At 48.6% G+C, this 13,279-nt stretch overlaps 1 protein-coding gene across 1 annotated transcript; it reads left to right on the forward strand.

Annotated features, from left to right (window-relative positions):
* The first annotated feature begins 237 nt into the window (after positions 1-237).
* Positions 238-11,410, forward strand: FBXO4 (F-box protein 4). Its single transcript, XM_060190993.1, has 7 exons — positions 238-523; positions 3,317-3,552; positions 5,233-5,453; positions 6,908-6,983; positions 7,129-7,304; positions 9,255-9,430; positions 11,022-11,410. Exons 1-7 carry the CDS (start codon positions 335-337, stop codon positions 11,109-11,111), a joined length of 1,164 nt encoding a protein of 387 aa, XP_060046976.1. The 5' UTR covers positions 238-334; the 3' UTR covers positions 11,112-11,410.
* The last annotated feature ends 1,869 nt before the right edge of the window (positions 11,411-13,279 follow it).

Raw genomic sequence — 13,279 nt, forward strand, 5'->3', positions numbered from 1 at the left:
AATAATTTTTAAAGGGCGGAACAACAGGCAACTCCCAAAGCCTCACACGAGCTCGGGAGGGAAAAGTGTGTGCGGGGCGGCGGTGAGGAAGTGGGGTCTGGGGGCGGCGGGCAGGGGGGAGGTGGGGACGTGAAGAGCAGGTGCCCTGCCGCCACCCCTGTCCGCCGTGTGCGGGAGCTTTGCAGAAGGTGGGCCGCGGGGCGGGCGGGCGGCCGACACTCCCGGAGGCCTGCGGGGAGGCGGCGGCCACTGGGTCCGCAGGGCGGGCGGGCGGACACGCCCGGAGGCCTGCGGGGAGGCGGAGGCGCCGGAAGGACGGACGGAGGAGGCCGCCATGGCCGCGAGCGAGCGGCGCCCGGAAGGCAGCTCGGCGGAGGCGCCGCAGGGCGACTGGGGCCGCCTGGAGGCCGCCATCCTCAGCGGCTGGAGGACCTTCTGGCAGGCGGTGGGCAAGGAGCGGCCGGGCCCGGGGGCCCCCCCGGAGGAGGCGGCCGAAGACACCAGCCGCCTGGCTCGGCTGCCGGTGAGCGGGGCCGCCCCGCACCCAACCCGGGCCCGCACACTCGGACCCCGCACCCAACCCGGGCCCGCACACTCGGACCCCGCACCCAACCCGGGCCCGCACACTCGGACCCCGCACCCAACCCGGGCCCGCACACTCGGACCCCGCACCCAACCCGGGCCCGCACACTCGGACCCCGCACCCAACCCGGGCCCGCACACTCGGACCCCGCACCCAACCCGGGCCCGCACACTCGGACCCCGCACCCAACCCGGGCCCGCACACTCGGACCCCGCACCCAACCTGGGCCCGCACACTCGGACCCCGCACACTCGGACCCCGCACCCCCGGAACTGCACAGTCGGACCCCGCACCCAAGCCGGGTCCGCACCCCCACCCCCGCACACTCGGACCCCGCACCCAACCCGGCCCCGCACGGTCGGACCCCAGGCCCGCACCCCTGGACCCGCACACTCGGACCCCGCACTCCCAGACCCGCACCCCCGGAACTGCACAGTCGGACCCCGCACAGTCGAACCCCGCACCTCCGGACCCCGCACACTCGGACCCCGCACCCCCAGACCCCGCACACTCGGACTCCGCACCCAACCCGGCCTCGCACACTCGGACCCGCAAACCCGGGCCCAGCACACCCTGCCCCCCCCCCCCCGCAGCCCCGGATCCCTCACACTCGGACCCCGCACCCCTGGGCCCCCCCAAACCCGGACCCGCACCCCCGACCCACACTCCTGGGCCACCGCGGCCCTGGCCCCGCACCCCAGGGCCCCACACCCCGGGCCCCGCCCCGCACCCAGGCCCGGCCTGGAAGCCCCCGAGCAGCAGTTAGGCCCTGGGGACCCGCCAGCTCACCCCCGCAAGGCCTGGGACAGGACACCAGCCGCAGGTGTGCCACCACCTGGCCCCTGTAATTTTTTTTAAGGGGGAGCCAGGCAGTGGTGCACCTGCTTAAGCGCACACGCTACAGCGCACAAGGACCCAGGTTCAAGGGCCCCGGCCCGAGTGGTGAAACAGGGCTGCAGGTGTCTCTCTGTCTCTCTCTCTACCTCCCATGCCCCTCTCAGATTCTCAGTCTCTATCCAATAAATAAGTAGAATGAAGTATTTTATAAAAGGAGGGCAGGCAGTGATGCACCTGGTTAAGCACACACACTGCAGTGCAGAAGGTCCCAGGTTCAAGCCCTCGTCCCCACCTGCTTCACAAGTAGTGAAGCAGGACTGCAGGTGTCTCTCTGTCTCTCTGTCTCTCTCTGTCTCCCACTCTCCTCTCAATTTATCTCTGTCTCTATCTAATAAATAAATAAAATATTTTTAAAAGGGAGGATGGCCTCTGTGGTGGTGCACCTGGTTGAGCACACCTTTTCTCATGCACAAGGACCCAGGTTCAAGGCCCTGGTCCCCACCTGCAGGGGAAAACTTAACAAGCATTGAAGGCGGGCTGCTGGTGTCTCTCTGTCTCTTATCTATCTCTCCCCAGCCTTCTCAGTTTCTCTCTATCTGTATCCAATAATAAAAAAATAAAATAATTTTTAAAAGGGAAATAAATTTATTCCAGATATTCTAGCTAGCATGATGAAGTATTCAAAGTGTGTGCTCTTAAAAAGCTCAGACTCAATATATGAAAATAGCAGAAAGGAGGGCGAGGTTGTTACCCTAAACTGTTCTTTAGACATCTTTCTGCTAATACTTACCCTCTAATTTGGAAATAGTAAAGCTACCGCTCGGTTAAAAACAGCCTCACCAACAGACCACAAGAATTGTACCTCATATATATATATTTTTTGCTAAACTTTTTTAGGTAGATGGGAAAATGGATGTGAGGCGAAATTCTTAGAAATGTCTAGTGAGCAGTGACCCTCAGAAGCTGAGGACAGAGAGATCAGAATGTCTCCCTCCCAAGTCCCCGCCTGCCCTGGCAGGGGTTCTTTGAAAGAGATTTTACAGAGGAACTCGATGACAAACCTGCATTCTCCATTTGACTGCGTGATAAAATGAGTAGTGAGTCCACTTGATAAAGGCTTTGCTTGAGAGAATTCTTTCTTTTTTTTAAAAGATTTAAAAAAATATATTTATTCCCTTTTGTTACCCTTGTTGTAGTTATTATTGTTGTTGTTATTGATGTCATTGTTGTTGACGTTGTTTGTTGTTGGATAGGACAGAGAGAGATGGAGAGAGGAGGGGAAGACAGAGAGGGGGAGAGAAAGACAGACACCTGCAGACCTGCTTCACCGCCTGGGAAGCGACTCCCTTGCAGGTGGGGAGCCGGGGGATCGAACCAGGATCCTTACGCCGCTCCTTGCGCTTTGTGCCACGTGCGCTTAACCCGCTGCGCTGCCGCCTGACTCCCTGGAGAATTATTTCTATAAGTAATTCATCAAATGGTATATCAAAATATTCATGAGAAATTAAATTAACTACTTATTTCATTGAAAAAAAAACCCAGAAGTTGTTGGGTTTTTTTTTTTTTTTTTTTTAGGAATGTTTTAGTATGCCAAAAATTCAGTTTTCAGTTACTGTTGTCACTTACTGGCAGGAAAATTATTCCAGAAATCATTCCGTCATCATCGTGAAGATCACTGGCTGCTAAGTTGCCCTTTGGTTATGCAGTGTAATAATCCTTCCTGATTTCCGTGATAGATCTAATTATTAACAAGCGGTTCAACTGACCTTTAGCTTCTTAGTATAATATATTATGGATTTGCAACTTATCATCAGACATCAAAATAGCTTTCTGACATGCAGTAATTCACTCCACTTGTTTGTTTTTTTTTTAACTTGTTTTCTGCCTCTGTTTCAGGTTGATGTCCAGCTATACATCTTGTCATTTCTTTCCCCTCATGATCTGTGTCAGTTGGGAAGCACAAATCATTACTGGAATGGAACCGTGCGAGACCCGATCCTCTGGAGGTATTTCCTGTTGCGAGACCTTCCTTCCTGGTCTTCTGTTGACTGGAAGTCCCTTCCAGATCTAGAGATCTTAAAAAAGCCTGTATCGGAGGTCACTGATGGTACCTTATTTGACTACATGGCCGTGTAAGTATATAACTATGTGACTTCAAAAGATGATACTAAGTTTGATTGTACTCCAAGTTAATAACAATGGCCCTGCTACTAATTTGCATTCATGAATTTTGGTGAAGTGTCCTTTTGTGAAAGTTTGGAATTGGACCCTTTGAACGTTTAGATTTTGTCGCTGCCCAGTGGTACTTGACTAGAGTGTTTGAATTAAAGCACTCCTTAAAACTGTCATTATCTGTAGAACCTTTTTAATTTTATTACATGGCAAAACCTCTTCCATGTCCAGAAAAGTGGTAGCCAGAGTGGTGTTCTTTGGTACGATAGAAATCAGTTATCCTGAGTGACGGATAGCGTGTGCTTAATTCTGGATAGCGGCTGGGCCTCACGTTCTGGGAGCATAAGGGACTCTCCTCCTCACTGTAGAATCTTTAACATCCTCACTGGCCTGTCTGCAGAGGTGACCAGATGTTTCCCAGGGAGCAGAATACGCTGAGATGCAGAGTCACTGCTCTGTTAGTGATTTTTCACCATTGAAGTTAAGTATCAGATGTGAGGCCCAGGAGATGGCACAGTGGCCAGAGCTTGGGCCTGGCAACATAAGGTCTCCAGTTTGGCTCTGGCATCACACTTGCTAAAGTGATGGTCTGGTGCCTTCTCACTCCTCTACCTCGTGTAAATATATAATGTCAGGCCAGCCGAGAGAGAGAGAGAGATGACCCAGGAACCAAGCTTGTGGCAGTGAGGCAATTCATATCTTTATTCATCAGAACGCCCCAGAGTCCGGGCGGTATCACACCTGGTTAAGCCACGTGCCGCAAACCGCAATAGCAGTAGTCAGCCTCCCAGTTTTCCCAAGCGCTTCCCCAGGCCGGAAAAAGGAAGAGCCAAGTCGGAAACGGAAGTGGCTTGATAATACCCTACATGGTTAGGAAAGGGGCAGAGAAGGGTGAAAAAGGGAGGGACTTCCTTAGCAACTATTGCTAGGGGTTTAACTGGTAGGATTAATGGTACGCTGCGGTTTTGAGGGAAGAAAAAGAATATATTAAATGAGCAGAATGGGTGGGGGAATAGGGTGGAGGCCTTAAGTCATTTGTTAGACAAAGCAGAAGATTGATACGGAGATAATAAAAGGAGGGGCCAGAGTATCAAGGAATGCAGGGTGGAGCAGGGGGAGCTGCCTTAATGTTTTAAAGAATGTCGGGCTCCTGGAGGCAGAAAAATGCAGGGTGCTTTGTGAGGCGGGAAGTCTGATAAGAGGAGGCAAACCTTTGGGGTCACTCCTTCTTGCTCAACCTCTCGGCAGAGAGAGAGACTGACAGGAGAGACGCACCCCTCAGGTTCAAGCCCTGCCAGGCTCCACCACAATTTCCCGACAATATAGCATTTAACAAATAATAGGTGTTAGACTGAATGTCCCATGAGGGCAGATACACAAGTGGAAAATTAGAATGTAAGTCACCACTCCCAGGGAAGACGTCAACCACATCAGGACCACTCCTGCTCCATGATGCCTGCAGGTTTTTACTCTCCATCCTGGCTCTCAGCGACGCGAACTGTGCCATCCACCCTTTGCTGCCGTCCACGATGACGGGGTTGTCGTCGTTATACGCTTGAGTGTAGCACATACGCCATGAGTTACATATTGTCGCATGAATACGTTTGTGTTTATCTTCTCATTGTGGTGATTTCATGCAGCTATAAAATGTGCTGCCCGTACACAAGACCGTCCTCTAAGCCCGGCCGTCCAATGTATGGAGCTGTCACCTCTTTTTTGCACTCACTGATCATTCAGAGTGAACCGCGCTTTGCCATGTTTGGACCGGGTCTGGAAGAACTGGACACGTCTCTGGTGTTGAGTCTGATGTCTTCTGAGGAACTTTGCCCGACAGCTGGTTTGCCTCACAGGCAGATTGATGGTAATCCCCCCCCCCCCAATTTCTATTTTATTGAATAGGACAGAGAGAAGTTGAGAAGGGATAGAGAGGGAGAAGAGGGGTCTGGTAGTGGTGCACTTAGTTAAGCACACATGTTACAATGTGCAAGGACCCAGGTTTGATCCCCTGGTCCCCACTTGCAGGGGAAAGTTTCCTAAGTAGTGAAGCAGGCCTTCAGATGTCTCTCTGCTTTCTCTCCCTCTCTACCACTCCCTCCCCTCTCAATTTCTGGCTGTTTCTACCCAGTAAATAAAATAATAAAGTTGAGAGAGAGAAACCCATAGACCTGCTTCACTACTTGTAGAACTTCCCCTCTGCAGGTGGGGAGTGGGGGCTTGAACCTGAGTCCTTGCTCACTGTAACGTGCACTTAACCAAGTGCGCCACCACCAGGCCACCGTCTCCCTCCCTCTCTGCCTCCCTATGTGGTGCTCAGCAGGCCGCACCATCACCTTCTTCTTCTTCTAGCGTTTGCCCTTCTTCCGTAGCCAGTCAACAGCCTGATGGTTGAGCCTGATGTCAAGTTTCGAGACCTCCTTTGACCTGGTGCCCAAAGTTAATTTTTTAACTAAGTGTTTCATGTGATAAAATGTACTGATTTGATGAACAGAACCACATTGTTCCTAATGGACTAAACGAATGAATAGACTCGTATAAGGGTGAGGGCCTTCCTTTCTCAAGTTTGTAGAGTCTAGAATATAAAATCATGTGAAGTAAACCATGTTTTCTTTGTACAGTGGACAGCACATTTACCACACGTGGAGGGAATGTAAACAGCAAAATCATTCCGTATCTGCTATGTGCGAATCCCTTTGGTTTATACCGGAACTTAAAAAATGAGATAAATGTTTATTTTACCCTTCTTTGAAAAGAAAAAGCATCCACCACTGTGTAGCTGGTCAGAGGTGTGCCTAATTTTTTTTTTTTTTTTTTTTTTTTACCTGAGCACATTACATGTGCTCAGCTCTGGCTTATGGTGGTGCAGAGAACTGAACCCTGCAGGGGTGCAGACACAGGGAACGCAAGTACGGCGAGGTTACTTCCTGGCTCCAGAGGTGCGGGTCAAAGAAGGACCCACACCGAACATGACGCCTGGCTTGAGCTAGGATGAGTTGGAGTAGGCTCTCAAGCAAAGAAACAAAAGATACACACCTCTAAATAACATCACGAGAAAAACGCAAAGCACTACATTCCTAAATGGACCGAGCAGTTCTGTGTTGCGTGGTCATGTTTCTGTCACAGTGCCAGCGGGAACTGCTCACACCCTGTTTTCCTCAATATTTCATTTTGTAACTTCTCACAGGGTTTTGTTGTTGTTTGTCTAGTGTTCTGCTTACCCTGTGTCACTTTTTCTTTTTGTATTGTGTGTCTGATCTTTTGCTTCAGATCTACTGACTCACCTTTTGATAAGTGCTACTTGTCTGTCCCCTCCCTTAGGTATTGGGTCAGGAGTCAGTTTTCAGCTGACTAACCAGCATAAGTTCAACATCCTGATACTGTATTCAACGACCAGGTAAGCTCCCTCGTTAGCCTCCTGGAGACGTCAGCGCTGGGGGGTGTCTGCTCCTTTGTTTCTGAGGGGTGTGGATGGAGCCTGTCTAGTGCCGTGTTCTGTATTGACATATATATATATATATATATTTTTTTTTTCCTCATAGAAAGGAAAGAGACAGAGCAAGAGAAGGACAAACAAGTACCGTGAACAAGATGTTCAGTGTGCAGAGCGAAGGGGCTGACCAGCAGGGCAGCCGGTACAGCGTGATCCCTCAGATCCAGAGGGTGTGCGAGGTGGTGGACGGGTTCATCTACGTAGCGAACGGCGAAGCCCATCAAAGTGAGCACACTCTTCTCTTCTTTCTAGAAAGCTCTTGAGGTGGGACAAATAAAATAAGAACATTGTTTTATTTTTTATCTCTCTTTTTTTTTTTTGAGTAGTGATTTAATATTGTCTTTCCTTATCTTCCTTTCCTTCCCCCCCCCCCCTGGGTCCTGATGGAATTGGGACAAACACACACTTCTTTTAAAATTTTTTTGGTATTGATTTAATTATGAACGGGTCTGTTGGATAAGAGGAGTACAATTCCACATAATTCCCACCACCAGAATTCTGCGTCCCACCCCCTCCCCTGATAGCTTTCCTATTCTCTATCCCTCTGGGAGTATGGACCCAGGGTCATTGTGGGATGCAGAAGGTGGGAGTTCTTGGCTTCTGTCATTGCTTCTCCGCTGGACATGGGTGTTGACAGGTGGATCCACCGCCCTCCACCCCCCGCCCCCGCCTGTCTCTCTCTCTCTCTCTCTCTCTCTCTCTCTCTCTCTCTCCCTCCCTAGTGGGGCAGCTCCTCTGGGAGCTGGGGTTCTAGGACAGACTGGTCAGGTCGTCTGCCCAGAGAAGTCAGGTTAGTGTCATGGTAGCATCTGCAGCTTGGTAGGGTTTTGCTTCCTTTGTCCTTTAAAGTCCTTCTTGCTGGCTTATAGATGAGTTATAATTTTCCACTGTGGTTCCTTGTTGTCCCTTCCTCTCTACTTTAACTCATCTTGGCCTGAAAATCCTGTTTCTGCTTAGAATTCTCAGGGTTGGAATCAGTTTTTTGGGAGAGTCTGTCTGGTTGCGGCCTTCAGATCTCCATCTTGACTCCAGCCCAGAACATACCTTTCTCATCTTAAACATGAATCGCATTCTTATTTGTTGATTCATTTACTTATGTATTTTGACAGGACAGAGAAATTGAGGGAGAGAGAGAGAGAGAGAGGCCTGCAGCACAGCTTCACTGATTGTGAAGCTTCTCCCCTACAGGTGGGGACGTGGGGGCCTGAAACCCTGGTTCTTGTGCGTGGTAATACGTGCACTCAGCCAAGTGTGTCACTGCACAGCCCTCGCTGTGGTCACTACAGAATGTGTTGGCTGTGAATCGGGAAGTTCAGACAGCGGCTGGAGCTTTGGACGTACAAGCATAAGGTCCAGCTTCTGACCTGTGACATTGCGTGTGCTAGGGAAATGCTTTTGTCCTCTGCCCCTCTCCCATTAATAAATAAACCAGGTTCTTTTTTTCTAAGAAATAATGTTAAGCTCACTGAGGTGGTCCTGTGCTCAGTAGGGCAAGTAGTGTGTTGTAAACCTGAGGTCCCTCAAGGTCGCCTGAGAAGAGGCCTGGTCCCTCCCCTCAGAATTATGGTCACAGGAGTGTGTGGTGGGCCTCGGGAAATCGGATGCAAGCCATTGCTAGGCACTTGACCTCACAGTGTCTTTGTCCTTCTAATGCTCACCCAGTCTTAGAGCCATGTGCGAGGCGTCTGGATTTATTTCTTTGTCGACCCCTGTCCTGCCACATCCATAAAGTCACTGCTGCCGACACCTCAGAGCTCTCCAGGCCATCCCACTCCCAGCATGGCTGAAGGCGGGCCGGGCAGCGCAGTGCAGATCCTCCTCCCCCCCCCCCCCCCCCCGCACCCCAGCAACCTTCCTGATCCCTAGGCTGGGTGTTTAAGAAGTGAGAGCTACAGATTTGGGGCAAGAAATGATCTATATGAAAGCTTTTTTTTTTTTTTTTTGCCGATAAATTATAGACACATCTACGTTCCCCACCTCCCCTATCTCAGCTGAATTCTTAACCCATGCTGGAGGGTTGATAATGCATGTGCCTAGCCATAAAGGCAATTTTTACATTTGGATTCAGCTGGAGTTTTGGTTTCCTTGTGTTCTTTTTATTTATTATTTTCAACGTTGTTACTTCTAAGTCACTACAAGTAATGTAAATTAAGTCCTCCCCCTTACATTCCATAGACCACCAGTGGCAAGATGAATTTTCCCGTATTATGGCAATGACAGATCCAGCGTTTGGATCTTCAGGAAGACCAGTGCTGGTGTTATCTTGCATTTCTCAAGCAAATATAAAAAGAGTGCCCTGTTTCTATTTGGCCCACGAGCTGCATCTGAGTCGGCTAAAGCAGCCCTGGATGGTAAGGTTCTGACTTCTGTGGGGAGAACAATCTTGTTTTACCTTTCAGTTTATTTTCCACTTGATTTTATTTCCTCTTCCTTTTGTTTAATAAAATCATGTTCTTTTTTTTAATTTCTTTATTGGGGAATTAATGTTTTACATTCGACTGTAACTACAATAGTTTGCACATGCATAACATTTCCCAGTTTTCCATATAACAATACAACCCCCACTAGGTCCTCTGTCATCCTTCTTGGATCTGTACTCTCTCTCCCCACCCACCCCAGAGTCTTTTACTATGGTGCAATACGCCAAAAATCATGTTCTAAAGTTGGTAGCTTCACCAGAGGAAGAGCACTGATGGGTGTGGCTGCGTCTCAGCTGGTGGGTTGCTCCGGCCTGAAGCCCACCTGTCAGAGACACGGTGTGGGAGTAATGGGGGATTTTTAGACTGCAGATGCCACAGCACGCCCTCAGCGCTCACGCACTGGGCTCTAGCGGGCCTACAAACCTGTACATCTCAGCTTACACGGCATTGCTTCTCCAATTACATTTTGATTTTGGAATCCTGTCCTCAAATAAAAAACTTACTCAAGCTTCTTGGCAAAAGGAAGGAAAATTAACATTGGAAGTGCTTGTGCTGGAAGAGGCCCCATCGTTTCTCCCTCTCCATTTCTCCCATGGAGCTACAAGACTCTTAGGAACACAGTCTGCAGCTACTCACAAAGGTGTATCTTCCTCCGTGGACGTTGTTTTAACTTAGCCTTAGGTGAGACAGGAAGCTTTGCAACAGGGTGTCTGCTACACTCATCTGTAGACTAGCTGGGTTCATTTGAAATTTACTTTGTTGGGAGTTGGGCAGTAGCGCAGCGGGCTAAGCACAGGTGGCACAAAGCGTACGGATCCCAGTTTGAGCCCCCGACTCCCCACCTGCAGGGGAGTCGCTTCACAGGTGGTGAAGCAGGTCTGCAGGTGTCTGTCTTTCTCTCCCCCTCTCTGTCTTCCCCTCCTCTCTCCATTTCTCTTTGTCCTATCCAACAACGAACAACATCAACAACAATGACATCAATAATAACAACAATAAAAAGGGCAACAAAAGGGAAAATAAATAAATATTAAAAAATTTAAAATATTACTTTGTTTTGTGGTCCGGGAGGTGGCACAGTGGATAAAGCATTGGACTCTCAAGCATGAGGTCCTGAGTTCAATCCCTGGCAGCATATGTACCAGAGTGACGTCTGACTGTTTCTCTCTCCTGTGCGTCTCAGTAATAAATAAATACAATCTTTAAAAAAATTACTTTGTTTTTAAAGTGAATTTGGAACAATCTTCTTTCCTAATGTGTACAATCAAGTTACCAGAATTGTAATTTTCCCCCCATTTTCAAAGATGAGTTCCAAGTTTTATATTCTGGTGATAATTATAAGACATAAAAGAAGCTCCTATTTTTATTGACGCTTTCTAGACAGCAAAGCTCCAATGATTTTACCCAGTGTTTGGGGGTGGGGAGGAGGATTTAGTTCTCTTCTTTTTCTACAGTCTAGAAAAATATTCCTTGTAATATTTTTGACTCAGTTGAAAAAAAAAAAGTCTCACTGATCTCTTTATAGGTCCAGGACACAGAAGCTGAAACTCTGACTGGTTTTCTGAACGGCATTCAGTGGATCCTTGAAGAAGTAGAAGCTAAACACGCAAGATGATCCTTCTTTTAGGCCTTGGTACTGAAACCCTTGGCACCTTGTTACTGAGGTCATCATATAGATATTATATTGTCCTGCCTTTTTGTAGGTGGGCTGATGGAAAATTGGACTGCTATAACTACTATGTTTATGTAAATGTAAGTCTTACTTTTCACCTTAAATCAATCACAAGGAAAAAGTTCCTAGTGCTAGCTAGAATATATATATATCCCTGGAATGAATCTTTAAATATTTTTGATAATTTTTATATTTTTATGTCTTTTTTTTAAAGATATTAAACTCTAGGAATTTAAAAACAGCACATTTGAATTTGTTTGATTCCTTCTTGTTTCTGTTCTTGTCAAAAGTTGTCCTTCTTCTAGCGTTTGCCCTTCTTCCGTAGCCAGTCAACAGTGTCAGGTTGAGCCTGATGTAAAGTTTCGAGACCTCCTTTGAATCTGGAGAGGTGGCAGTCGTTGACTATGTGGGTCATAGTCTGTCTGGAGCCGCAGGGGCAGTTCGGGTCGTCTCTGGCTCCCCAGCGATGGAACATAGCGGCGCACCGGCCATGGCCTGTTCGATAACGATTGAGGAGGGCCCAATCATAACGTGCTAGGTCAAAGCCGGGTTGATGCTCGCAGGGGTCTGTGATGAGGTGTTTGTTCTTGACCTCAGCTGACTGCCAGCTCTGTTTCCAAGAGACTGGAACAGAGAAGTTCAGTGTAGGCGTAGGGGACCAGATTGGGTGACGAGACATCAAGCGTTGGACAGGGTGGGCGAAGATCTCTGCGTATATTGGCAGGTCCGGTCGAGCGTAGACGTGGGAAATGAACTTAGATGATGCCGCATCCCGACGAATATCTGGCGGGGCAATGTTGCTAAGAACTGGCAGCCATGGGACCGGGGTGGAACAGATGGTTCCAGAAATGATCCTCATGGAGGAATATAATTTGGAATCGACCAAGTGGACATGGGGGCTACGGAACCATACTGGGGCACAGTAAATAAAAAAAAGTTGTCCTGGTGGGGAGTAACAGGTTTTCTTAAGCATGCCATGAGATCTTTTCAGTTTAGTGAAAATGACTTTTCTTAAAGGTTCTTGCTTTGGGGGGCCAGGTGGTGGCGCACCTGGTTGAGCACACATCACAGCACACAAGGACCCGGGTTCGAGCCCCTGGCCCCCACCTGCAGGGGGAAAGCTTTGTGAGTGGTGAAGCAGGGCTGCAGGTGTCTCTACCTCTCTCTCGCTTTTCAGTTTCTCTCAGTCTGTATTCAGTAATTTTTTTTTAAAGTTCCTGTTTTTGTTACGTTACCTTGAAAGCTTATAAAGTACTCAAGCCAAATTCTACACCTTACTGACTGATAGAACAAATGTTCCAGAGACTGGCTCCCGACCTTTTCCATTCAAAGTCTCTATACTTTATGTAATAGAGAAGAGTGGCACAGCCCTCCTACTCGCCCAGCTGAGGCTGTAATTTTAAAAGCACAGCAACAATTGTATGTTAGATAAGCTATAAGGTCATAATGTGCTCATAACTAATATATAAGACAGATGCTAGTAAAAAGAGCACAGCATCTCTCCTGGTGCTGTCTGACGTGTAGCCTCCTCCCACAGTGCTTGCCGTTCCAAAGAAAGGACCCCCTCCACATACACCCCCATCTCAGAAAGACTCACCCAGATCCAGAGGCAGCTTCAGCAACTTGCAGCTGTGGCCAAGCTGGGACAACCGTAACATCTTGCTTCACTAGGAAGAGAACTTTCTGGCTTTGGAGGGGAGTCCCATGTTTTCTGATGTTCTAGTCTGGACTGGGAGAGGGGAGTTGGGAGTGGGTTTTGACTCAAGCTACACGGGGGCTTTTCTTGTTGCCAGATAGCTATTTTAAAATAAACGTTTCGTTTGCCTCATAGGAACATTTACAGGTTTATTTATTTATTGGAGGGAGGGAGGGAGAGAGAGAGAGAGAGAGATCAAAAGGGAACAGGGAGACAGGGAGGGAGAGAGAGGCCTGCAGTGCTGTGTCAGCACCCATGAAGCTCCCAGCCAGGTTTTTCCGTTTAGCTTCATAAGAGAGATTTGATATAAAACCCCATTTAGTCACCATTGGATCTAAAAACCTATAGTAGATGTCTTGAGTGATTCAATGGAGCTATGAGGTTTTTTTTTTTTTAACTCACAGAGAACTGAGTT

The sequence above is a fragment of the Erinaceus europaeus genome, chromosome 5, assembly GCF_950295315.1.
Source record: "Erinaceus europaeus chromosome 5, mEriEur2.1, whole genome shotgun sequence".
Lineage (NCBI taxonomy): Eukaryota > Metazoa > Chordata > Mammalia > Eulipotyphla > Erinaceidae > Erinaceus > Erinaceus europaeus.